We start from the raw sequence: 25031 nt of genomic DNA on the forward strand, positions 1-25031 counted from the left end.
CTCCAAGTTAGCCTCAGCATCTCTAAGGTCAACATCTGCAAAATACTAATGTTCAACTGAACTGCATTTCAGTAACTGTTAAACAGTCTTTAATCTTTCCTTCACTGAAAGGTGGAGCTACATGACTGTGTCTTTAAATGCCTGCATATATAAGTACCCATACATAGGGTATAAACTGCCAGCAGTTATGTACTGCACAGTATTTACTCCTTAATTTGACATTTATCATCCAGTGTGGGTGCTGGTACAAAATACATTTTCAAATTGTGCACACTGTAAAGCTGGATATTATCACTCAATTATTTTTATAAATCCTCCCATGGGGGGTTCGGTCATTAATAGTCCTGGTTTAACAAACCAGTTCAATTAAAACATTTTTTAAGAGGTTTTGGAAAAATTTGGATCATTTTCCTCTACTATCTGTTTTTCACTTTTCATACGCTGCATTTCCTAATTCCAGCTGGGAGAAAAAGTGCTGTGTTGCACTTTTCTATGCAGTATTTTTGGCCAAATTAAAAGCAGGAAGTACCAGAAAGTTCACAGAAGAGTAAATTCTTGTGAGATTTGTCCAGTTTTACAGACCAAGAGATTCAGATTAGATTTGACTAGGCATTTACATTATTAAATTTCTGTGGCATTGCCTGGAAAACTTCTATTATGGACATTTTATAGTAAATGAGATTAATTCCTCTTGAACATAACTTAGCGGGTTTTTTGAGGTAATTAAGGTGGCAAGATAATTCAGTTAGATAATTTAAACAAACAGCTCCTTTGCCCCACAAAAATGTGCACAATTCCTATAAACTAGATTAAACTTATTGAACTTTGTAGGCTAAGCCCCTATCCTTCCTTTGGGAGATGTGAGAAATTGCCAACTACGCGTCATTGTTCCAAAACATAGAATGAAACACAGGTTGTTCAATAATTCAAACAGTATGGGCAAAAGGACTTTGCTATAGTATTTTAGTAAGAGAGTAATAATGATGTGCATATGACAGCAGGTTAGAAATAAATATATTATGAAAGTAATCAATATAAAATCAAAGAAAAGCTGCTTCAGTACATAAATGAGAATTTTATGTAAACTTGAGTAACAGATCTAAGTGCTCTGTGTACAGCTGCCATGGATTGTGTATATGGGTTTGTAAAATGCTTTGCAAACTGAAATAATTTGGAAGTAAATTGAGAATTTTGTTAAATTTTAAACCAAGGTTAGCATAGCACATTTGGGTTCTAATCTTCACAGTATTGAAGTAATTGGTGCGTTTTTATTCATCTCATCACATGAGAAGCTTCCTACTGATAGCCTCAGGCTATGGTAGATTCTTAACTGCCCTAAATTTAAAATATTTTTTTTTATTACATGTAGCAGTATTTAGAAGTAGCCACGAAGAATTTTCACCAAATATTTTCTCCACTACACTCTATTTGGATTCACTGCTGTAAACAAGGATCCCAAATCACCCTGATTTGTCTTGCCTTCCAGTACTACACAACCTTAGAAGTTAAATGGAGTGAAGTTTAACTTAACAGGTTGAGCTGCTGGTAATCTTTTATTCCAGTGTTATAACAAACATAGCACACATCACCATTCTAGGATTTTTCGTTGCTTAGCCTAGATTCTCCAAAACTTAGCCCAGACATCAGGACTGGGAATTCAGTGTTCAGTTTGACATCCCATCCCTTTTCTAAAGGATAGATTCTTTTCTGAATTGAATATTCCTGGCTAACATGAGAATAAATTCTGAGAGCCAATGATAGTTTTGATGGAATAACCCAACAGATGCAATTTCCATATACTGTTCGAGTTGGGATGTACTAACAAATGCAAGTGCACATAATGCTCTGTCTGGAGCCATGTCTCTGGGGATTTAAAGGTCATTTCTCATTTTTCATCCATAGTTAATCAGCCTGGGGGTTAGATGCGTGATCTATATGCAGTTGCATTCCTGACTCTCCCTAGAGGCAAAATGTCCTGAAATGTTTAATGACTTGTTCTTTAATGGCTTTGATCCCAATCAGTTGTCTGGCCATCCCAGAGAATGGATGTCTTAGCTCATAGAAGACCTGATGAATATACAGAAACCAGATTATTTAATATTATACAAGATGGGGTCAAATATATTCAGCTCACAGTCTCTTGTATGAAACTGTGTATAACTCTAGATACCACATTCAAAATTTTGTTAGCACAGATGGTAGACAAATTGGCAGTACCAGGAGATCAAGTCCCTTTCCTAAGCTTTCACTGTGCCTATCACTTTCAGCCAGTAGTCCTCAATTAAGCACAGCATAAAAGATCAGATGTGTGTCCAAGAAATAAGTAATTCTGTTGCTGTTCTCCTGAAATGTCACGAGTGAAGTTGCATGAGGTAGCAAAGTTATTTGTATTTTTGCTACCAAAGCCAGCAAGGTCTTACTCTGTAACTCTGCTCACCAGACTCTGGCATTCAACACACACTGTGGCTGATTCGATTCAACGCATAAACCAAGCACAAAACAGACCCTCCTCTAACGCTAGTTCTCTGCCAAGATGGCAATTTCAACTGCCTTAAGTAAGGGATCACTGTGTGCTGTAACTGACAAATGGTAAAATGAGTGCACGTAGCTATCAGTGGGGAGTGGGGGAGAGATGGGAAACCCTTTCTGCTGATGCAACCCAGTAAAGTGGTTCGACGTATCTTTGTATTGGGACCCCACTTCTAAGTGGTCTGATCATTCCTTTGAATCTGTCATAGAGAAAAATAATACAAGCAACCACTCAAAGATACAAAACAGGTTGGTTATTTTCCAGTTAGAGAATTCTTCCAGAGGAACATTTGCAGACCTACAGACTATTCCCCCTTTTCTTGGAGCCTGGTACCTCTGAGGTTCCTTGGCTGAAAAGGAATAGACCTATTTATACCCTAAGCTGGAGAATCAAGTGAAAGCAGTGATAGGTATTGCTGAACAAAATAAAAACGCTAGACAGGCCACAGCTAGGTTTACTATACCCACTTTTTTCCTTTTGGGTAAGCAGTAAAGTACAGGAATCTTTTCCTAACGTTATTACAGCCATGCTTTTATCTTTCTCAGAAGATCCCAGGGTCATTCAGTGCTTGTTATTTTTATTCTCCATATTCAAAGTGTGGCCCCTTACCACCCAAATGACGCATAAGAGCACAGAAACAGTTTTATCACTGGCTTTTCTCATTATTACTTCGATGTCTGACCGCTGGGGAAGACGCTTTATCTTCACAACCTGCGTTATCCAGGGCCTTGCCCCGAGGCTGTTGAATGATGTCCATACCCGTGTATGGACATCATAACCCGTGTGAATCGACGTGATCTGAAGCCGGACCACGCTCTGGGCCCCGCCTCGCCTCGCCGGGGGCTCCTCTGCGGCAGGGGCGATTTACAGAACCACCCACACGTTTTGGGAAAAGCAGTGCATTTAATCTTCAGGAGCATCTGGCCACGATGGCTCGGTCTGCACGTCGCCCTGCCGCAGAGGCGGGTTACAAGGAGACGGGCAGGGGCCGGAGGAGGTGGGGAGGGGAACGCTCTGCGGCCGGCCCCGGCCCGCGGGCTCTCTCCCTCGGACTACGCTTCCCATGATGCCTTGCGCTGGAGAGGAGACTGCGCATGCGCATATCAGGGGCACGGCCCCGCGCCTCTCCGCGCGGAGGTTTTGCTTCCGGGCCGAGGTGAAGAGGTCGGGTACGGAGCGCCGGGGGCTTCCAGGGTGCGGCGGGAGGCGGCTGCGGCAGCGGGGTGCTCTGCGCCCCGCCGCCCGGGCCCCCCCGCCATGGACGAGGACGGGCTGCCCATTGTGGGCTCCGGCATCGACCTCACCAAGGTACGGGCTGCGGCCGCCCGGGGGTCCGGAGCTGTCCCGCTTCCTCCCATGGCGGCGGCTGCGCTGGCCCTGGTGCTGGGCGAGCCCCGTCTCCCCGCCCTCACTCCGCTTCTTGGCGCAGCCCGGTGGTCGGGCTCGCCCCTGAGCCCGGCCGCGGCCTCGTCGGAGACCCCGGGCGCCTTCGGACAGCCGGGGCGCTCTGCTGCCGCGGGCGAGGAGAGCTGCGTGCGGGGCGGTGTGCTGGCGGCTGCCCAGGCGGGGCCGTCAGCGCCTGCTGCCTTTGTACCGGCGGGCGAGTTCCCGCAGCGCGGTCGCAGGCGGACAAGACGGTTTGTGCTGTCTGAAGCTGTGTCTCCAGGAGTGCGGTGTTAATGTTTTCCAAACATTTCCAAGCTTGTTTGGCTACAAGTTCTGTGATAGCGTTATATTTAAAGGCTAAGCCATTTCAATCTTAGAACTATAAGGCAAATCCCGTGCAAAGCTGCTTATTTATGTCTTTTAATGATGCAAAAACATTTTTTAGCTTTGTTTCTCAAATATAGGTCATGACGATAGGACAGTTCCAGTTGCCCCAATGACCCTTCCACCCTCTGTGCTACCCCATGAATTTCTGATAAGGTCGTAAGCGCTGTTTGACAGTTTTGGAACTATAGAATTGAACTTTAGCAAACCCTGCCATACAGGTCACAGAGGGAAAACTCGAGATAGTAGCAACAAAAGTCTCACAAAAAATCAGGACGTCTTAAGACTGGCGAAGTGTAGTGAATGGCTATGCTGACAAAGGAAGACCAAAGAAGAGGTGAAGACCAGAGAGTCACTATATTCACAAACTGTTGTTCAGTGCAGCTGAAGCTTGGCTGCAAATATTTTTCCTTGTAAGTCCTTCACTTTAACCGATTGTGATTCCATAGAGTAATTTCCTGTGTGAAGTTTAAGACTTAAACAATTGTTCAAGGTAATTAACCCCAAGGCACTATAATTTTATACATAAATATTTGTGTGAATGTTCCTGATTCAAACCTTGTGTAACAGTTTAAATAAAATGCCAACTGTCTGTTACATTCTGAGCCCTAGACTTTTTTTTTGACAAACATAACATTCTACCTTGCAGTCTGAAAAGTATGTATGCATTGGATCTGACTTGGAGGAGTGACACTAAAATGTAATTTTAGGATAGTCTGGGCTTGCAAATAAGAAAAAATACAGGTAGCCACTAAAGACTGAGACAGCACTTTCACGACTCTTTATTTTTGGTTATGGTGTTGGTTGTAACTGAGTATTTGTGTGGATGGCCAAATTTGCTTTTCCTTCTTAAGCTTCAGAAGAAAAGATTCTGATTTCCTCTGTTTTTTAAAAATTCCTGATTCTCAGGGATTTTCACGATTTTGTCTAAAAGTGTTTTCTTTAATAAGATAACAGTCCTTCATTTATGTGGATCTTGTTGCCTTTTCTATGTGTCCTGCAACTTTTCAACTGTCGTGTTAGTAGGTTTTTAGTGAAAAAGGATTTGTATACATGTATACTTACATATATTAAAAAAATGTTTGTGTATATATGCATTCATAGCAAGCACACTTAAGGCAGATTTCTAAAATAATTTCTTCTAAAACATTTGCATTTTTTAACAGGTCTTTGAATCCAAATGTGAGAATTGACATCTATGTATAATCTAATTTTCTTATATTATTTAACGCAGGTTCCTGCTATTCAGCAGAAAAGAACAGTAGCATTTCTAAACCAGTTTGTGGTTCACACAGTGCAGTTTCTCAACCGCTTTTCTACTGTTTGTGAAGAGGTATGTGTATTATTTTCCCAGCTGTTAATTTGTACAATGAAAAAAAAATCCTAGAAATGAGAGCCATCCACTTAAATATTTTTGGTACAATAATACTGGTAGCTTAAACCAAAAAAAATTAGTCTGCTCTCTGTTCAAGGCTTCTCTTGAGTCGGTGCTTAAAGCAGATTTTTTTTCCCCAAGATATCCACATGAACTGCTGTTTATACCACACTTAATCCTGTTTCCTTAAACTTTTGCATTTGGCACAGTCTTTGAACTTTTTAGTACATGGAATTTGTTCTCAGCAGCTCCATCTGTAGATATCGTCTTGTTTTGGAAGAAGGATGCCATATTCCTATGGTGCTGAATCCATTTTGGCAGTCAATATCCCTCTCATCTGTGTCCTAGGACATTGCATCAAAACTTGCCTTCAGATTTTACCACCTTCAGTTTAAAGGGGTGATACACTAAGCTCTGAATGTAAATAATTTTGATGCAGAAAAAAAGACATTTTTGCCAAGTGATTAGTATGGAACATGAAGCAGTTAATTTTAGAGTCTTGTAAAAAAGAGAAAAAATAAAAATATTTAGTGTTAATAAGTTTTTGTGGTGACCTTAGTGTCAATGGAAATATACCAGACTGACAGGACTAGAATTGTCCACTGAACAGGACAAGAGTGCTTCCTCCCTTGTAGAAAGGGTATTTTCTAATGTGTCTCTGAGCTTAACCTTTTTGTCATTACTGGGTTTTTTGTAACTGTTCGCTAGTTTATTCTACAAAGACTACTATAGAGCCCTAGCCAGCAGGGCTAGGGCAGCAGTCAAATCCAATTAGACTAAGCCATGTAATCTGAGAAATTCTGTTATTTGATAGTAAAGTTTAGAGCCAGACCCGTGACAAGTATAAAATTTGGCTACCACATCAACATATGGAGCTTCAGAGGAAAAAAAAGTAACTTTTTTTCTAGATTTTTAAACTTACTGTAACTTGATACGTGGGACAGTGTAACTGCCTGGTGATGCTGTTGTCAGTTGTCCAAAACTCAGTTGTCACATGATCTCAGTATTACCTCTTACATAGGCACTATGGAAATCAGAACACATACATTTAAAGCCATCTTGAGCATGCAGCAACACTTCAAAGTCTACTTAACAAAACAGTTATTAATTGACCTAAACATGTTGTTACCCAAGACACTAAATAGTAGCTTTATAAACTCCTTGAAAGGTTTTTTTGTATTTATGGAGTAGAGAAGTGTTTTTAATGTGAAAGACGTCCAGTGTAAATCAACAGAAGCCAAGAAAATTCTAAATTAGGTCTGACACCATCCTTAGCTCTAAATTTCTTGGCTCTTGTGTAGTCAAACGGACCTGTAAAGTTATGTAACTGTCTTTTGCACATCTTTCCTTCCCTTTCCCCAGCTACATGTAGAGCACATAGTTTCTTTCAATAGGAACTAACTCCTCTTCATGAACAAAGAACCATCTGTAAATAAGTCAGTGCACTATCCAAAAAGACTAACTCCTGTCAGTCTCTTTCTACTTTTTCTGGCATATTGGCAGAACTGCCATTTTCGTAGGGTGTTGAAATTCTGCTTCAGAGCCAGGCAGATCTTGCCAATGTGCCAGAAAGCTGTCAGAGTAATACATATCTGCCAGCCAGCGTGCTAGCCAGCTTCACTTGGACAGGTCTGGTGGAGTATGGTAGTGATTAGTTAAAAGAGTGACAGTTCTTACAGAGTAATTTAGAAAAACCTAAGTTGTATTTAAAAAAAAAAAAGTGTCGAAGTTTGATTGAGGTGCACCTGGAGCATATAAAGCTTCTGGTTAGTTCTGGTTCACTGTGCATTTTCACTATACAGGACTTTGAATCACCTGCTGTATTCTTTATCAGATTTTTCTACTTTGTATTTACTTTGTTACATACACATACATCACATCTTTGCATCTTCCACATTTGGAAGAAGCTTTGAAGAAAGATGTTTTGGTAACTGTGAGAGTACAATATGTCTACCATTATTCTCCAGTTGTCCAAAGTAATACCTTATTTACTTTGGCTTTCTTTTGTACATAGTCTGTCTTTGTTTCTGTCAGTCATTATTTGGGAAGACTAACTGCCTAGTAAAATTATTTAAAATTTGAACCACTATGGCTACTGTAGTAAAAAGAGATGTCATTGCTTCATTGATTCCATAATGTTACAATCTCATTTACACTCTACCTTCAGCAGGTAGAAGACACAAGTGATTTTGTTTAGCTAGATGTGAACTGTTTTATATGTACAAGTGACCTAGGGGAGTGTTTTCACATCCTAATTGTTTTCTATTCTAGAAATTGTCAGCACTCTCTCTCCGTATCCAACAAATTGAAACAACACTCAATATTTTGGATGCAAAGGTTTGTATGTGTACAGACGTTGTCTTCTAACAGTGACAGCCTCTAGGTTACATGAGCTAGCTTCCTTTTCATAGCCTGAATTGAGCAAATAAGTTTTCATAATGATTTGAAGGAGCTAATGCAGAATGCTCACATGGCAAATTCTCTCTTTGCATGCCTTGCCACTTACATCGTGTAACGTTTGAACATGTAGTTGATACGGAAGAAAGGAACCAACTGTAGTGGAAATGTTGGGTTTGCCTCTGCTAAGCATATTGAACAGGAAAGGAGCACTTGGAGCTTGAAAAGGCCACTGAACTACATGGCAGCTTACTTGTGTTGATTTTATTGCAGTGTTTGGTTTTAAGAAAATGGAGGGAAGTTTTCCAATATTAAAATATGCAACTTGTGTTGCAGAGTTGCAGTATGAATTTGCAGTTTCCCTGCAAACTCTAATAAGAAATTTTTGCCTCCTTTGTAAAGCAAAAGTATCTTTGTAAGTGTTACCAGGCTGTAAGGGTTTCAACTGGTATAAGTAACTAGATAGATGCCTTGTAAACCTTTTGATATTGATATGTGACCTGAATTTGATCTAAGCTAACACAAATGTGTCTGATGTATCTTCTTTAGCTAAAACGACAAAAAGATGTAATCAATAGTCATGTATTATCGTTTAATTTGCTAAAAGAAAAAAAAAACAAACCCCCAAACCAAAAAATAACCCACTGTCCAGTTTTAACCAATGCTTTCAATAATAATGGAAGCAATTTTGGTTGGCTTTCCTGGGAGCAGGGGTAGGACATTTTGAAACTGTTCATTAAGATCTTTGTGAAAAAAAAAATACTGTAGTAGTTTTGTAGTATGTGTTGTAGCACAAACAGTGCTTACTAACTCTTACTTATTTCAAAATATTTAAGAATGATCAGTATTGATAATTTTTGCAGAATTCTTCATAATCATGTGAAACAGAATTTCCTTCAAATAAATACGTGGTGTATTTAATATCCACTCTCAGCATTTCATTAAAAAAGAGTGAAAGATGTAGAAAATTGCAAAATCTGTAACCAGTCACCCATCTGTTAGATAACAGAGCTGATCTTGTCATGATTTCTTTCACTGTAGAGGAAGTAGCAGAGAAGATGACATGGCTCTTGTGTAACTGATAAGTGCAGTAGCAAAATGCTGGGAAGGTGATGAAGCCTTTCCTGCACTGCAACCCTATGGTAACAGTGAAAGCTCCAATGGAGTGTTTTGGGGATTTTGTTGTAGAAGCCACCTGAATAGAAAATATTTTTTGCCAATCAAAATACCAAAACTAGTGATAAAAAGTTACAATTTTACTAATGTGAAACCTACCTGGGGAATATGTGGTAAGCAGCATACTGCAGATTTTATTGTACGTGTAGACTTATGATACGCTTATTGCTTATTTGATGATGTTTTGTACATTCAGTTATCCTCTATTCCTGGCCTAGAAGATGTCAAATTTCAAGTGTCCAGTGCAAATATGAATAGTGTTACAAATGGTCCCGTGGCACAAGCTACTACGGATCAACAGACAGCTGTATCACCTCAATCCGGAGTAAGTAATGAAGTGTAACTAATACACTGAAGGAATATACCTCTCCGTGTCAAGTTTCTAGTCTCATTTGAAATAGATGGAAGAAGCAAGTCTATTGGAAGAGAGCAATCAGCTGTAAAGATCTAAGACTATGTTTTTCACTAATGAAACTGTTTTAACGAGTGACTTAAAACAGAAAGGGGTATACCCTGTCTTGAATATGTGGTTTAAATAATTTGAGCTAATTAAAATCTAATGGTAGGTGCCTCCTTCCTCTTCTTCAATTACACTAAAATATGAACATGAATTACATCAGGGGACCGGGAGCATCATGAATGAAAATAACAGTTCGAATCACATAATTCCAACTCTTCTTCCTTTAGAATGTGAGCTTTCAGCTCAAATTGGAGTTTCTAGCATTTAAAGAGGTTATTACAGTGAATGTTTTCTATGTATTATTATCTATGTGCAGAAAATGCCAGCTTATTATAAGTGGTCAGCATTAAGATCCTATCCCTGCAATTAATTTTTTGTTGGGTTTTTTTTTGTGTGTGTGTGTGTGTGTTTGGTTGTTTTTTTAACCCAGATTTAAATCCTGTGATCACCACTTCACAAAGTGAGGCTTTCTGGCTCATTTGTAGATGGAGTTCCTTCACCAGTTTCCTATTATAGTTTATTTTCTTGGAACCTCCAATTCCATTCTCTGCTTGTTCTCTTATTTGGTGGAAGATGCTGTGGACCAGCAATAGCTGGAGTACTCTGCTGTCTTTCCCTGCCTGTTAAAGATTGTAACTCTTAATTTGCAGCCAGCAACATGGGAGACAGAATGGATAGTTAGCATTGCGTGTTTCAGTGGTGTTAGAGAATGACTCCCGGTTATTTTGTTTTCTTTGAAATGTTCCTCTCCGATATTACAGTAGGGACAGATATTTCTGAAAGGAGGTTTCCAAAGCCACTTTCAAATTGTTAGTTTAATAGCAAATATGCAGTTTTCTGTTGTCCTTTAAATAGTACTATAGCTTCTTGTCATTTTTTTTTTAATTAATTACTATCAAGATTCTTTGATCTCATTATGTTATCCCTTAGGTTAACGGTTTGTACTGAAAAGTATAGCTTAAAAGCAATATGATCTGTATGAAACATTTGTCAGGGAATCAAATAAATATTTTGAGGAAGAAAGGCGTTGGACCACTAGGGGAGATATATAGATATAATCCTTAAAGAAATTATTTTTTATAAAGTGAGCATTTAAATTTAGTTCTGTTTTATTCATTAAATACAACAAACTTAACAGGGCTATTGTAGGCTATTTTTTTTTTTCACGTATTGTGCAATAACTTAAAATTGTGACTAAAAGTAGAAAGTCACACTTGTCAATAATGAAAGAGCTGGTTTTTGTGTATTCATACATCTTGGAAATCTCTAATATTATGAGTGTAGATCAGAATAATGTTGATGTAAGAGGAGTTTCGCTTTACACTTAAAATACAAGTTTTATGGATTGAAATCTGTCCATGCTTCTGGTCTGCCTACTTAACCATTAAAGTGTTATCTTCTTTGTGTACAGCAGAACAATATACATGAAGAAGGGTTACAGAAAACGGAGGTAATAACAGAAAATGTCAGAACTGTGGCCAAGGATCCAAGATATGCTAGATATCTCAAAATGGTACAAGTGGTAAGTCAGTTCTCTTACCATTCTTTGGGTACTCCATTATTTTTTAGGTGGAGCGTCACACACAGCTGTAAGTGGACATTAAATGTCTGAAGACATATATTGCATCAGTAATCTTTAAGCTAGGATAACATCACAAGATTTCTAGCACATCTCCTCTAATAAATTAGTTGATGTAATATATTCCCTCAGACAGCTTCAGGCAAGATCTTTCTACAAAATTCTGGCAATATAGTTGTGAACTGAAGGTGTGAAGATGTGTAAATGCAGAGTGATATTAGCTGGAATCACAGAAGATGCCACTGAAAGTGTAGTTATTCTGGCAGAATTGGTGTCATTCCCTATACACAGACATTATTACAGTTTGGTTTTGCTGTAGGGTACAGAATGCAGCTTTGCTGGTTTAGTCCAGAGCAGGAGGATTTGATATTTCTGTAGGGTTCCAAATAGAGATACAAGAATTGCTTCACTACTTGGTTCCACTTCAGCTTCCTGTTATTCATAATGTAGGTTTTGTTTACCTCTTTATCTGTCAGCTGTTCTACAGATAAATATGAAATAAATGAATGTAATCTCAGTATTTACATGAGTGAAAACTAATGAAGGGGTGAAAAGGTCAATGGGAGACTCTCGGTGATGTTTTTTAAGAGCTTTTTTTCATGTCCATAAAATTAAAAATGAGATTGGAAACAAATAAAAAAATCTGGTTTTATTTTCAAGCTGTCAGTGGAAATTTAGCTCTGAAATATATGTTATAATTCTGGAAAATATGACTATGTCATAATATTAGTAAAATGTTGCTCATGTTAAAACTAACTTCATGGTTTCACTCCCTCTTCAGAGCAATTATTGCAATTGGTGTGCTTAGTACTTTGGATGACGTTCCAGACCTTATTTTTCATTTGAATCGCAAATTGACACTTCATGGGTAGCTTATTACAAACGATTTGGAAAACGTAGCAATGGGATAGTAGCAGAGAGTGGAACACTATGTTAGTGTATTGATTTAATGCCAGACTTCAAAGTAGATGTGAAAGTGCTGGATAGTCTAATTACTTCGACTTTTTTTTTTCTTTTGTGACTGCTAAAGGAGTGCAATCTCACTTTCCACATTTATCCTTTGTACTGGCAGTTCCTGGTGACTCCTCTGCCAGTTGTAAACAGTGTGGTAGGAAAGTCAAACTAACATACTACAATTTAATGTGTGTTTTTGTATTTGCCAAGTTTGTCTTCTTGTCCAGTCAAGTGTTTCAGTTAGTGCCATTTATTTGCCCAAATTAAGCTTCTAGCTGAAGATTTGTTTGAACTGATCATTTATTTATTGCTCACAATATTTGCAGTATTTAAGAATTAGCGCCGTGAAGAGATATTTCTTTTTCACTAAAGATAGCTGTTCTATGAAATAGTAACAAACTAATTTCGATGGAGTGCAGTTGAGCATACTAAATTCATGTTTTTTAAAATATACAACAATAATATTCAAGCAAACATTACAAAAGCAATGTATTTCCTACAATAAATGTTCAGAACACTTCTACTGATAGTGTGAGAGGAGCAGTCTATGATTTCAGATAAACTTCATGTTTAAAGTCCAAATACTCTTGATTCTACACACCAAACACGACCGCATAGATGCCAAGATACTGACTGACCTGATATAAATTGATCCTTGTTTTAAAGGAGTGAAATAAAAACCAAACACAAAGAGTGCCCGGATTTTCAGGAATTGCCAGCACTGATGATATGTGACCTCTTTCTGCACTATGGTGAACCAAACCTAGATTGCTACTTGCACTGTGGCTTCTCCAGGACCTGCATGCTTCTCGAGCTGCAGGACGAGGCTGGGAGGAGGACTGGGGTACACTGTGTTGAATATGTAGTGATTTGGATTATATTTCAGTTCTTAACTGAGCAGAGACAAATGCGATGGAAATTTAGTATTGGCTCCTATATTAGAAAAGTACCTGTGCCATTTCGGTGGACCTCTTTGCCCAGTGTACTTACTGTTTAGATTTAAAATAGTTGTCTGTTTTATTTTAGTAAGATTTAGCGTCACAGCAGTATTAGGCTCTGATTTTCCAGATTAAAATTTATGGAAGTGTGAAAGATAAAGTAATTGTAATGCCCTAATTGTATTATAAACAGATATAGGTACAATCTTACTTGTTTTCCTTCAGGGAAAAAGTGCACTGTTAAAGGGTATTTTGATTAAACTTAAGATTAGTTTTGTAAATCTATGATATATGAGGGTGCTGAGGGGTTTTTCCATACATATTTTGATGCATACAATTTTTGAATAAAATACTTCTTCAAGTATGAATGTAAAAACATTAACAGTTTCCAGTCCATTTTTAGAAATTCGTGTACCAAGCTCCCTTTCATTGAGAGCAAATTCTGCTTTGCCTGATCTGACTCAATCTGGTTTTCATGTGTTTTGAATTGATGCATAAACACTTCATCAGTGACTTCTGAGCTGGGGAAAGGAACCCTAAGAGCAGTCAGGCGAGGGAAAAAACATTAGATAGTACGAGAGGGTGTATAGACAAACAGTCCCTGGTGTCCAAATCTATACTAGAATAAGTGAATATTTTAAACTGTCATGAAATACTCAAATGCTTTCCCCTTTGTAATGTACATTAGTTGTGAGTTACTGAGACATTCTTTATTACAAGCTAGTACCTCACCACTGTTTGAGTCACATTTTTGCCAATATGCCTAATAGATTGCTAAAACTATGTACCTGTGTGTGTGCTATTCCGGAATCTTCGAGCGAAAGTCTTGATTGTGATTCCTGCTGTGAAACTGCACAAGGAAAACACAGTGAAACAGCTATCTTAGCTCTCACTTTGCCAGGTTAGCTACTGCAGCTGTCACTAGTACCACATGCTTCTCTGGAAAATTAGTCATGGCTGCCTTTTATTTTATCACTCTTTTACTTTGGACAAAAGGTATTTGTCCTGTGCCAAAAGAATCCTACGCTACCTTTCATTTAGGTTGTGAGGCCTCTTCTGACTTTCCTAGACCACCAGGAGCTTTGTCCCTTGGAAATCAGAAATTGTATCCTCACTTTTTTCCTTTTTTCCATCCTGTCTTGGCATGCAGTGGTCCAGGTGGTGTTTCTGATGGTTTGCAGCAGGGGATGGCAAAGCAACAAGTTGTCTTTGAGCAACTCTAGTGGAAACATAGAAGCAGTTTGTTGGAATGTATCTTGTAAGACTACGTGGGTCAAAGTGTTCTCGGGTATGCAATCCAAGATGAGGGCATGTTTAGGTGTTGCTGAATAAAATAAAGTGCAGAAGCTGTGGAAGGACTTGCAGTGAAAGGAAGGAATTTTTTTTAACACGTACATAGTTGGCTAAAACCTGTCCACAAGTCGTAGAAGATTCAAGCCTGACTGTACAAGCACTTGTATTCAGAGGAATCACTTTTAAATTGTCCTTCTGTTCTCAGGTCCTGTTTGCCTTTTTCTGCATGCTTTTTAAAGACTTCAAATGTTTAGTACTGCCTTAAGTTTTCCTTCCGGAGCTGCAACAGATGAGCTTTCCTGGTTTTCCTCCCTCGTTGGCTATACCTTCAGCATGTCCAAGTTTTCATCTTTCTAGCACAACTGTTCTCTGCTGTCTTTGTGCTACTTTGTGCTTTTTTCACATTCTCATCCATACATATAACTGCAGCTTCCTGTTTTTCTCTGCATGAATTGCAAATATATCTGTTCATTCCTGATTCTCTCCCTGCAACTTTCTCTGGATGTTTTCCCATAAATATAAGAAGGATTAAAAGGGCCTTTGATCTTAATAATTTCTTGCTTCTAGGTTCATCCTGGTGGCAACTGAGATTATCATTCCATGCTCTTGTTCAACAAGTGACACTCATAGATTTGTATGGAAGTGTAGCCTAAAAGAACCTGTGGAATTTAGTTCACCTGTTTGTGTCCAGTAGTTTCATGTTATTCTTCCTCCTTCTACACAGGGTGTTCCTGTAATGGCAATACGAAACAAAATGATTTCTGAAGGGCTAAATCCAGATCTCCTCGAGTAAGTAATTTGTAACTTTCAGTAGGGCTGGAATGCAATCGCGTGTTTAAAAAACTTGGAAAAAAGTGTGCTTAGAAAAGCTTGTTTATGGTATTGTGAATCTAAATTATCAGCATTAAAACAGGTTTTGAAATCTTCCGTGAAGGGTGTTCGTAGCATTTTATAGGTCTGAAGAGGGCCATCAGTACCAAAGGAGGAGGGATGCAATCCCGAGTATGAGCTGTCTTTTCAGTATTGTCTAGTCCAAGGCAAGGCCCAGGAAATACAGAGACTAGAATATAAATAGGTAGGTACTGCACCCTCCCAAACAGGAATTCGTAGGACTTTACCATTCAGACTTGAAAGGAAATGGAAGGACTTCTTTCAAGCCAAGCAGAGGTGGTGCAGTTCAAGGAAAAGGATATAGCAATGACAAGGTAGCATTTGACAATGTACATTTAGCAATGAGGAATCAAATAATACGTCAGTAACCATTTTCACTGTACTGTTTAGAGTATGAGGTTTTTCCCAGATCTTTTCTTTCAACACTTCACTAACAAAATGTCATCATGGTAGGGTAATAAGAACAAACTCTATTTTATTTTGCCAGATGCATGAGGGACAACACAGTTGTTTCCAGATTCCCCCAGTGGATGGAGTGTACAACTTGACTTCAACGTTACAGTGTAAATTGAAGTCAGCAGTTCGAAATTGTGACTGTTGATTGAGCTAGCTTGATTTGGAGACAGTATACTGAGAATAGATACTCATTTTCAAAGCTACTTGTCTGGCTGTAAGCATGAATTTTAGGCTTATTTTACAGTTGACATGTAATTTAGTTTTACTGTACTGTTTCACAGAATTTGTTAAACTGATGAAAATATTAACTTTCATTCTTACATTATAGCCACTAAACTGTTTGAAACACTTTTGCATCCTCTTCAGAAACTGTCAATGTATTAGGAAGTCCGCTTCTCCTTTCCAGTGAAGTGTTTTTTATTTTTTGGAAAGGCTAGCAACTTGTTTAATAAAATAAATAAAAATATAGGAAAACTGAAGTATCATCATATGTTGAGTCACTTTATCTCCCAGCTACTTCCCGGTGTCTAAATAAGCCTTAAGTAGTTATTCCTCATTTGATCTTTTTACTGATTGAATGAAAAGTAAGAAAAAGAACACAAGTAAGAACCTGTGCAAGTCTGAGACAGGGTTATCAAACACGGTTTTACTATACATGCGTTAAATGTGTTGTATTTTTCACTCTGCATTTCTCGTCCATACCTTTCTGTAAATGCTGCTATTTCTTGATGTTTGGATGGATTTTTATAGTAGATAAAAATAATAGGTTAAAATTTCAAAAGCTTTTTAAAAAAAGTACCTGCTTTTGGATTGTCTGTTTTGGGTTAGGACAGAGACATTATTTATTAAAACAGAAAGAGCATTTTCCCACAGCATTCTCCTGGAGAAACTGACTGCTCATGGCTTAGACGGGCATATGGTTCTCTGCATAAAAAACTGGCTGTATGGCCGGGCCCAAAGAGTTGTGGTGAATGGAGTTAAATCCAGTTGGCGGCCGATCACAAGTGGTGTTCCCCAGGGCTCAGTGTCAGGGCCAGTTCTCTTTATTATCTTTGTCAATGATCTGGACAAGGGAATCAGGTGCACGCTCAGTAAGTTTGCAGATGACACCAAGTTGGGTGGGAGTGTTGATCTGCTTGAGAGTAGGAAGGCTCTGCAGAGGGATCTGGACAGATTGTATCAATGAGCTGAGGCCAATTGTATGGGGGTCAACAAGGCTAAGTGTCGGGTCCTGCACTTGGGTCACAATAACCCCATGCACCACTACAGGCTTGGGGAAGAGTGGCTGGAAAGGTGCCTGGTGGAAAAGGACCTGAGGGTGTTGGTCAACAGCCGGCTGAATATGAGCCAGCAGTGTGCCCAGGTGGCCAAGAAGGCCAACAGCATCCTGGCTTGTATCAGAAACAGTGTGGCCATCAGGACTTAGGGAAGTGATCGTCCCCCTGTACTCAGCACTGGTGAGGCCACACTTGGAATACTGTGTTCAGTTTTGGGACCCTCACTACAAGAAAGACATTGAGGTGCTGGAGAGAGTCCAAAGAAGGGCAACGAAGCTGGTGAAGGGTCTAGAGCACGAGTCTTATGAGGAGCGGCTGAGGGAACTGGGGTTGTTTAGCCTGGAGAGAAGGAGGCTGAGTGGAGACCTTATCGCTCTCTACAACTACCTGAAAGGAGATTGTAGCGAGGCGGGTGTTAGTCTCTTCTCCCAAGTAACAAATAATAGGACGAGGGGAAATGGCCTCAAGTTGCACCAGAGGAGGTTTAGATTGGATATCAGGAAAACTTTCTTCACGGAAAGAGTATCAAGCAGTGGAACAGGCTGCCCAGGGAAGTGGTGGTGTCACCATCCCTGGAGGTATTTGAAAGACATGTAGATGTGGTGCTTAGGGACATGGTTTAGTGGTGGACTTGGCAGTGCTGGGTTAACGGTTGGACTTGATGATCTTAAAGATCCTTTCCAACCAAAACGATTCTATGATTCTATTATTATTCCTGTGGATTTGGGCTCATGGAGTATGTTTGAGGTTTGGTCTCGAAGTCCATCTTCAAAGATTCTGAGGCAGATTTTCTTTAAAACGTTATTGGTTTGAAAACGGTATAGCAAATCTACCAGGTTAAAGAAAGCTAATTATTTGGCGGGGGGCATAATGCATAATATTTTAAGGAGTCAGGGGTGACCTTTCTTTTAATTTTCTTGCTTTCTTGTCTCAGTCATAGAATCATAGAATTGTTTTGGTTGGAAAGGACCTTTAAGATCATCAAGTCCAACCATTAACCCAGCACTGCCAAGGCCACCTCTAAACCATGTCTCTAAGCACCACATCTACACGGCTTTTAAATACCTCCAGGGATGGTGACTCAACTACTTTGCAATATCATAGACTTTTTTTTTTTTTAATATGTATCTTGCCATTCACACCACATTTCTTGGGTCTTCAGGTTCCTTAGGCCTGCTTACTCAGTCCCAGTGAATATCAGGAAAATGTACATATTGCTGTATGCTCAGTCACTTGCTGCGGACTCTCCCAGCTACTTGCCAGTGACTGAGAGTGTTTCTTTTGTGGCTGCAGAGGTGCTAATTCTAATAATGTGGAGTTGTTTGTACTGTCTTCCTTCAGCTGGTCTGCTTCTGTTATCACTCCTTTCTCAACTTTTTACAGAGTTTGAAAACTGCCTATTCTGTCAAGCTCCCAATTTATCTATTTTTAACTTCTGTTTTCTATCCTTCCTCTCTTGCCTGTCTACAATTCCAGGAGAGTTTGTCCTGCCCTCGTGAACTAAAGGAATTCATTGCCATCTTCCTCTCCTTACTAGAGGAGAGTTTTTGCACTAGTCTCTCCAGATCACATCTTTGCACAGCTTTTCTGTTTTGTCATTGCTACGGCAACAAGGAATAATATTGTGAAGTGGTATTTGCATGAGAAAGTAAACGCTCTCTTAATTTATTTTGGAGGTATGCAGGGGGGAGGGAGAAGGCTGTCTTACAGTTCTTTAATGCACTTTTAATTTTTGCACCCAAAATGTTTATTAACACTTTAAAGGTACCTTAGGGATTTCCAGCAGAGAAATTACAATAAATAGAACTGAAGTTGGAAAAGAAATTCTGTGGCATGACACACAGGGGTAGCCCTAAGATAAATAACAATGGGACGAATAATACAATTGTCAGCTTAGTTTAAAATGTAGTATTTTATCAAAAAGAGCAGTTATCTATCATACTGGAAGCTAGTTTCTGTGAAGATAATTCTTCCCTTTCCCCAAGTATAATTGCACGTATATTTTCTGCTTTGGTTTCAGAATTTACCAGGCTCGTATTGTATTGTCAAACTCATTACAAACTTAGGAGGGAGACACCAGGGAGAGCCAGCATCTTCAGTCAGTAGTGTTAGTTAGTCTTTAGACAGCTTGCTTCTCTCCCCTTTGTTCCCAGTAGATTCCCTGAGTAAATGTTTTGAGGCAGTGTTAAGATCTATCTTAAATATCCTCTTCAAAACTAAATACAAGAGGTCTGATCATTTATAGTCAATAAAAATCCCATGGCTGCTCTTGCATGTCAAAGTTAACCCAATGTTCTAGCCAAATTCCACTCTGAGTAATTCTTTTTTGCTTCTCTAAATTATCCCTGCAGTTTTAGTTGGATACAGTATTGTTCATTTCCTGTCTTATTTTTTTCATGTACTATTTACACTGCTTAATGGTGTACGGCATGTTCCTTTCAGCCCTAGAACCTCTGAAGATTGAAAAAAATTGAATTAATCAGTATTGCCTGCTTTCAACTCTTTCTACCAGTGTTTTCCGCTTCTTAGTGATCTATTATTTCTGATAACCTCAAAGATGTGCATTCAAACTGATATCTGCAGAGTTTTGATGTCCAGTGAGTTACAGTTTCTAGTGTTTATCTTTCAGTTGTAAGTGAAGCGATACCAATAAGGTGGGAGTTTGTAAACCGTAAACAGTTAATGTGTTAAATGTTGTGGAAATAAAGTGCATGCAATTGTAGTGAAAGGACATTAGCATTACATGCTAAATTGCTTGTGTTCTCAGCCACCTTCTAGGATTTACAACATAGAACATTTTTGTTGCCTGCAGGACCCCAGATGCCCCTGTGCCTGCCTGGGGAGATGATGGGAAAGCAGAAGACAGTTCTGATAGTGAATCTTCATTTAGTGACTGAAGAGACTGATTTCAGCCTTTGGAAACCTCTGTTAAGTGCTGATGTGTTTGGAGCTTTAGCAGACCCACGTGGGTTTTGCGTGGGTCACATGAGTGACGTGATCTATCTGACAGCATTTTTAAGAACTAAGATCCTCCATGTTCTCTCCCAGAAAGTTTGAACAGGCAGCGTGTTTCAATCTGAATATTTCCTTTGAAAATTAATCATGAGATCCTTGCAATTTTTATGCTGCATCATTTCAGATTCCTTTCTGCTGCTTCTGAAATTACTTTGTAAAACTAAAAACTCCATGCCTCTAAACCTCCAGGACTCTAAGACTGCATTCTGGTCATTATTGGATTTTCTATGTAACACATTTAACCTAAGTTGCCTTCTTTCTGTCCCATAACTTACAGGTAAAGTTATTTCAAAATGAAATTGTTTCAATGATGAACCATATTTTTTCTCATATACTATATTCTGAAGTCATGCAACAAGAATTACATAGAAGTCAGCTATCTTACAGTGATTTCAAGTCAGTAATACTCTGTTTTAAGAGAAACTAAAATACAAGTGAAAAATATATTAAAAACAAATTGAATCTATTTTCAAAGTATATACTGTTATTCGATGTCACATTAGAGCCTATACGAAGTTGTTAAAGAAATTCCTGCTCTCTAGAAGAGTTGATTTATCAAATTCAGGTTACAGTGATGTAGAAAGCTACAAACATTGCAAGATTGGTTTGAAAATAACACTGTGAAAGAAGCAAGTGACTGGGAGATTATTAATGGAATACCAGATTCTCACTACTTGTTCACTGTCACGTGGGTCAGTAGAAACCACTTTCTGACTGCTGTTGGGCTGATTCGAAAGGAGCTGTGGCTGAGAAGTTTGTATCGGATAAGAAATCACCTCTGAGTTGGTGCCTTTGCTGATAATTTCAGCAAAGAAGCCAAAATTCAGTTTGTATAATGATAAAACTACCTTGCTACCTCTTGAGGTGTGCATTGGGGAACAATATAAAGAAATCCACTTGGAGCATGACTGGCTCTGAAGACTTCCCTCCAAATTACTCAATCTGCTCCATGAGTCAAAAATGACATTTCATTATATAATATAATGTAATATAATTTATTCCACATGAAATTCTTCACAATCTATTTGAATTCCCCAGATTATTGTGATTATACCAGAATGCTGTGGGCCAGGCAATCATTAATTTTCTGGTGTTTCACATTCTTCCTGAGACCAAGAAAAGACTAAAACTGAAGCTCTAAGTATATAAATTTATTAGCTTTTATGACCGAGTCATTATCTTCTCTCTTAGTTATTTATGCCACTTCAGTAGGTTAGCTGCTTTTTTTCTGTAACGTAAGCATGGCTCTCATTTGACTCTGGCAGACATATTTAAGCTCTTCATAACCTGTAAATCAGAGTAATGCCTGAATCTCTACGAAAGCATATATGCACTAGAGAATGTCTAGAGATGGCATTTCAATGATGAGTTAATTATTATTAAACACTTAAACAAAAATAGTCAATAGTTAACACTTGGTAACACTTGACAAATATTAACATATTAGCAATAAGTATTTAAAAAGTAAACGTTATAATGTTATTTCAGAAAGCATATATTAAAGCACTGGTGACTTTTTTAAATCTATATTTGGAAACTCATTGAAGCAATCTGTATAATTAAAGCTATGCTTTGTAAACCAAAGTTGTGGTTCTATTTTATTTCCATATGTTGTTTTAAACAAGATAATGAAAATTCTTCTGAAGTCTCTGCAATTCATGTTTCTCCAAAACTAGTTATGCTGAAGTTGCAGCAATCCGCTAGCTGAAGGGGAGAATTTTGAAAATAGGGGTTTGGAGTTTGACCTAAGCCATGTTAGCACTCTGTCTAGTGGAGAACTGAACATCCCATAGTACCTGTTCCAACAAGAAAATTTAAGGAAGACCTAAATTAATGAAGACTATATGTTCGATACTCTTGAACTAATATTAACCTATGTAAGGAAGTAGCATGATTCAAAGAGTTGACTTGAGACATAGTAATTATTTTTTTAAAGAAATAAGGTTACCAAAACACATTTAAGGAGGTATGACTTCCAGTGTTTATCATTTTAAATAAGCCTAAAATCAATTGTCTTTTACACCACTACAGATGTATTTTTATGTGGAATGAAAAAGAAAGCCTCTGGCCTACTGTCACCTGTTAAAGTGATGGATAATTAATTGGTAAGTAAGTATGTCACAGAATAGCAATTTCATTAGTAGGCATGGTGAATTTAATTGCCTAAGACTTGTGGTTTTTTTTCAGGGTAGCTGTTTACTCTGGAATAGTACAGTCTTGGTAGGCTTGCACAAACATATAGAAAAATCTTGCCACTTTGTCTCCTCTCCCACTTGAGTGGTGGCACACTGCACAGTAAAAATCCAAGTGTCTGAACTTTGAGGAACCAAGGGAAAAAAGATAAAACCTTCCCTTTTTACCTTCAGTGCATCAGCAGCCATAGTGCTTCCACTCCCTTTGGAACCTCTGACCACATTAAGCTCCTCTGTTCCTGCCAGTCTCATCTGCTAAACATATCCCTGTACTCTTAGGTTGTAGCCAAATCCAATCTGAGATGTTTCAGCTTAGGACACATGCTGACACAAGAAGCTCTTAAGCATGGGAAGGTTGGTCTGAAACTGAATTATGTCAGCTCTGCTAGTCCTCCTTGATCTACAGCAGTTTTCTAGTGAAATGGTGCTAACCCAGAAAGTTGGAAAGTCCTTAACCACAAGCTAAATACTATATGCAGAGAATATTCCAACTTGCTCATTATTTGCCATCTGTTTTGGAATAGAAGATGGAGGGAGTATTTCAACTTGGCTGCATAGTAATCAGATATATGTAATACTTTCAAGGGAAGAAGTCCATTTTTAAGTGACTTTTATTTTTAAAAAGCTTCCAACAGCAAAGAACTTTTAAAAGATGCAGTATACATTAAGAGGTGTCAGTCATACACACATAATATACCCAAATTTTACATGGATTTAAAATCATCATCTGGGGCGATATTACAATTTGTAGGCATAAGAACTACTTCAGCTTGTTGCTGGAATAACTGTTGAAGGCATCTGTTAATACTAATTATGTACTATTAGGAAATTATGTGCTCAATGTTTAAACAAACTTTTTTTTTACCCCATCACCATCTTCCTCATTTTGCAGGTGAACTGGAGTGCAGAATGTATAAAGGTCAGTTTCTTAAAGATATTACAGGCGTTTTAAATGCATGTAGGCACCTTAAGACTAGATGCATATCTGTATTTATGTAAGTGAAACCTCAACTGTCAAAGGCAAAACCAACATCTGGACATGATAATAACTTTATACTGAAGTCCTAGTTTAGCCCTCTTAATCATTAATCTGTTCCCTCTCAACTCTCTTGTTCAGCTACATTTGAGAAGAAAATTGATGGTTCTTTTTCCAAGCTGGGTTTCTTCCTCTCTCTTGTTTTTCTTTCCAGTGTGTGTTATTTACACCAGTGACTAAGTGTATAGTTTGACATTCTGTGAAAAAAAAGTCATAAGAAGCTATAGCTTGTACTTGGAAAAAGAGAACATCACTAAGATCAGTGCTTTGAGTTCTGTGTGATCAGGTCGATTTTACTTTCCATAATGTTAAGTCACAAGAAACTGAAGTTCATCACGGTCTTAAGCTTTCTGGGAATCCAGTTTTATCTCTGAAAAGCTGATACAAGGTTACAGCGTTACAATGGATTTGTCTGCAAAACAGAGTGTGTGTTTTCTTACTCTTCAGAAACCTTGGCAACCTGTTGTCTGAGATGACTGCAGGTGAAATGCCCGCACTAGCGTGCAAAGCGTTATCCGCCTGATACTTCATGTGATGGTGTCTCCATTCAGTCCACTTTACAGGCAAAACAGGAACTGCCACATTAGCTCAAGCCTGTGGCTTGCTTAGTCTTGCAGTTCTGTCTCTGGTAAAAATCCATACTGAACGCTCTAACAGAAGATGTGAGGAATACTGCAGTGCTCCTGCGGTCCCTTTTCTTGCCACCAAGATTTTACTCCAGCTGTGAGCAGAGATTGATGTTTGGAGCTAAATTACAAGTTAGTTAGTGCTTCCAAAAAACATTTGCATTAATACGGGAACCTCTGGATATTCCTGCCTTGTGTTTGTCTAACTTTGCTAATACGATATTGTTTTAAGGGAGTTCCATGGGCTGGTTCATTATGAGGGAAACTAAGCAGCAAGTTAAAATAACGTACCCCATGCTATACAGAAAATGAGTGACAGAAACAGGCTTAGCATAGGATGTATCTCCACAAACATTCCTTGTTTTGAGGAAACAAGTTTAAATGGCTATAAATTAAAATGCTGGTTGTTGGGCGAGGACAGATGTAGCATGAAACACTCATTTTTATTTGGATTTTTTTTAAAGTTGTTTAAGTCAGTGTCTTGACCTTAAACAGGTGGATTATTTTCTCATTCAGTGCATTTCCCGTTTTCAGGTAAATGGGTGGAAAGGAAAATTCTGAACAAACATTCACTTTGCAGACAGTTGATTTTTTTTTTTTTTTTGCATCAGACTTCATGGCTGGTACCATCTCCCTGAAGGAATGAAGTGGTAAACAATAGTATTCTCTGATTTAGGGAATATGCTTTTTACTTATCAAGCTCTTGTATGTTCTCGTATATGAGGTTGTACTTGAAAGCTGTCTACTCTGTTGGAGGACATGCTATTCCCTGTACACTAGAAATCCCTTTTTGTGCTTCATTGTCGCCTTCTGTCCTGATCTGTGGAATCAGAAGTTGTAGTAAAGTTGATGCTAGGCTTGGGACCAGTCTTTTACTGGAAAGATCATGCATCTGAGTGCTGAAAGGGACAGGCCAGAAGAAAGGGATCTGGGAGTAATTTTTTACATTTATATGGACCTTTTATAGGTAATTACCATCAACTGTTTAATAAACCTTACCCTTTATGTCGCTTGTAGTGGTTAGAACTTCAGTACACTTGAATTACCCTGCTCTGCAGAATTGGAC

The 25031-nt window shown here is 38.5% G+C and overlaps 1 protein-coding gene across 4 annotated transcripts; it reads left to right on the forward strand.

Moving 5' to 3' along the window:
• Nucleotides 1-3670: 3670 nt before the first annotated feature.
• WASHC3 (WASH complex subunit 3) lies at nucleotides 3671-21695 on the forward strand. 4 transcript variants are annotated; one of them, XR_011048201.1, is made up of 8 exons: nucleotides 3671-3838; nucleotides 5535-5633; nucleotides 7947-8012; nucleotides 9445-9573; nucleotides 11120-11230; nucleotides 15197-15261; nucleotides 18573-18772; nucleotides 19909-19991. XR_011048201.1 is itself a non-coding variant. In XM_068400903.1 (7 exons), exons 1-7 carry the CDS (start codon nucleotides 3788-3790, stop codon nucleotides 19991-19993), a joined length of 606 nt encoding a protein of 201 aa, XP_068257004.1. In that variant the 5' UTR covers nucleotides 3671-3787; the 3' UTR covers nucleotides 19994-21695. The 4 variants fall into 4 exon arrangements, 3 of the variants coding, with proteins under 3 accessions (XP_068257004.1, XP_068257005.1, XP_068257006.1); XM_068400903.1 differs by lacking the exon at nucleotides 18573-18772 and having other exon boundaries at nucleotides 19909-21695; XM_068400904.1 differs by lacking the exon at nucleotides 18573-18772 and having other exon boundaries at nucleotides 11123-11230; nucleotides 19909-21695.
• Nucleotides 21696-25031: the final 3336 nt, after the last annotated feature.

Source organism: Nyctibius grandis, chromosome 5, assembly GCF_013368605.1.
Source record: "Nyctibius grandis isolate bNycGra1 chromosome 5, bNycGra1.pri, whole genome shotgun sequence".
NCBI lineage: Eukaryota > Metazoa > Chordata > Aves > Nyctibiiformes > Nyctibiidae > Nyctibius > Nyctibius grandis.

What these genes read in the sequence shown, in the direction of transcription:
- WASHC3 (XM_068400903.1), top strand. Translation starts at nt 3,788, where the DNA reads ATGGACGAGGACGGGCTGCCCATTGTGGGCTCCGGCATCGACCTCACC. An exon ending in CCGGCATCGACCTCACCAAG is followed by an intron (nt 3,839 to 5,534) that starts GTACGGGCTGCG and finishes TATTTAACGCAG; the next exon opens with GTTCCTGCTATTCAGCAGAA. An exon ending in CTAAATCCAGATCTCCTCGA is followed by an intron (nt 15,262 to 19,908) that starts GTAAGTAATTTG and finishes TGTTGCCTGCAG; the next exon opens with GACCCCAGATGCCCCTGTGC.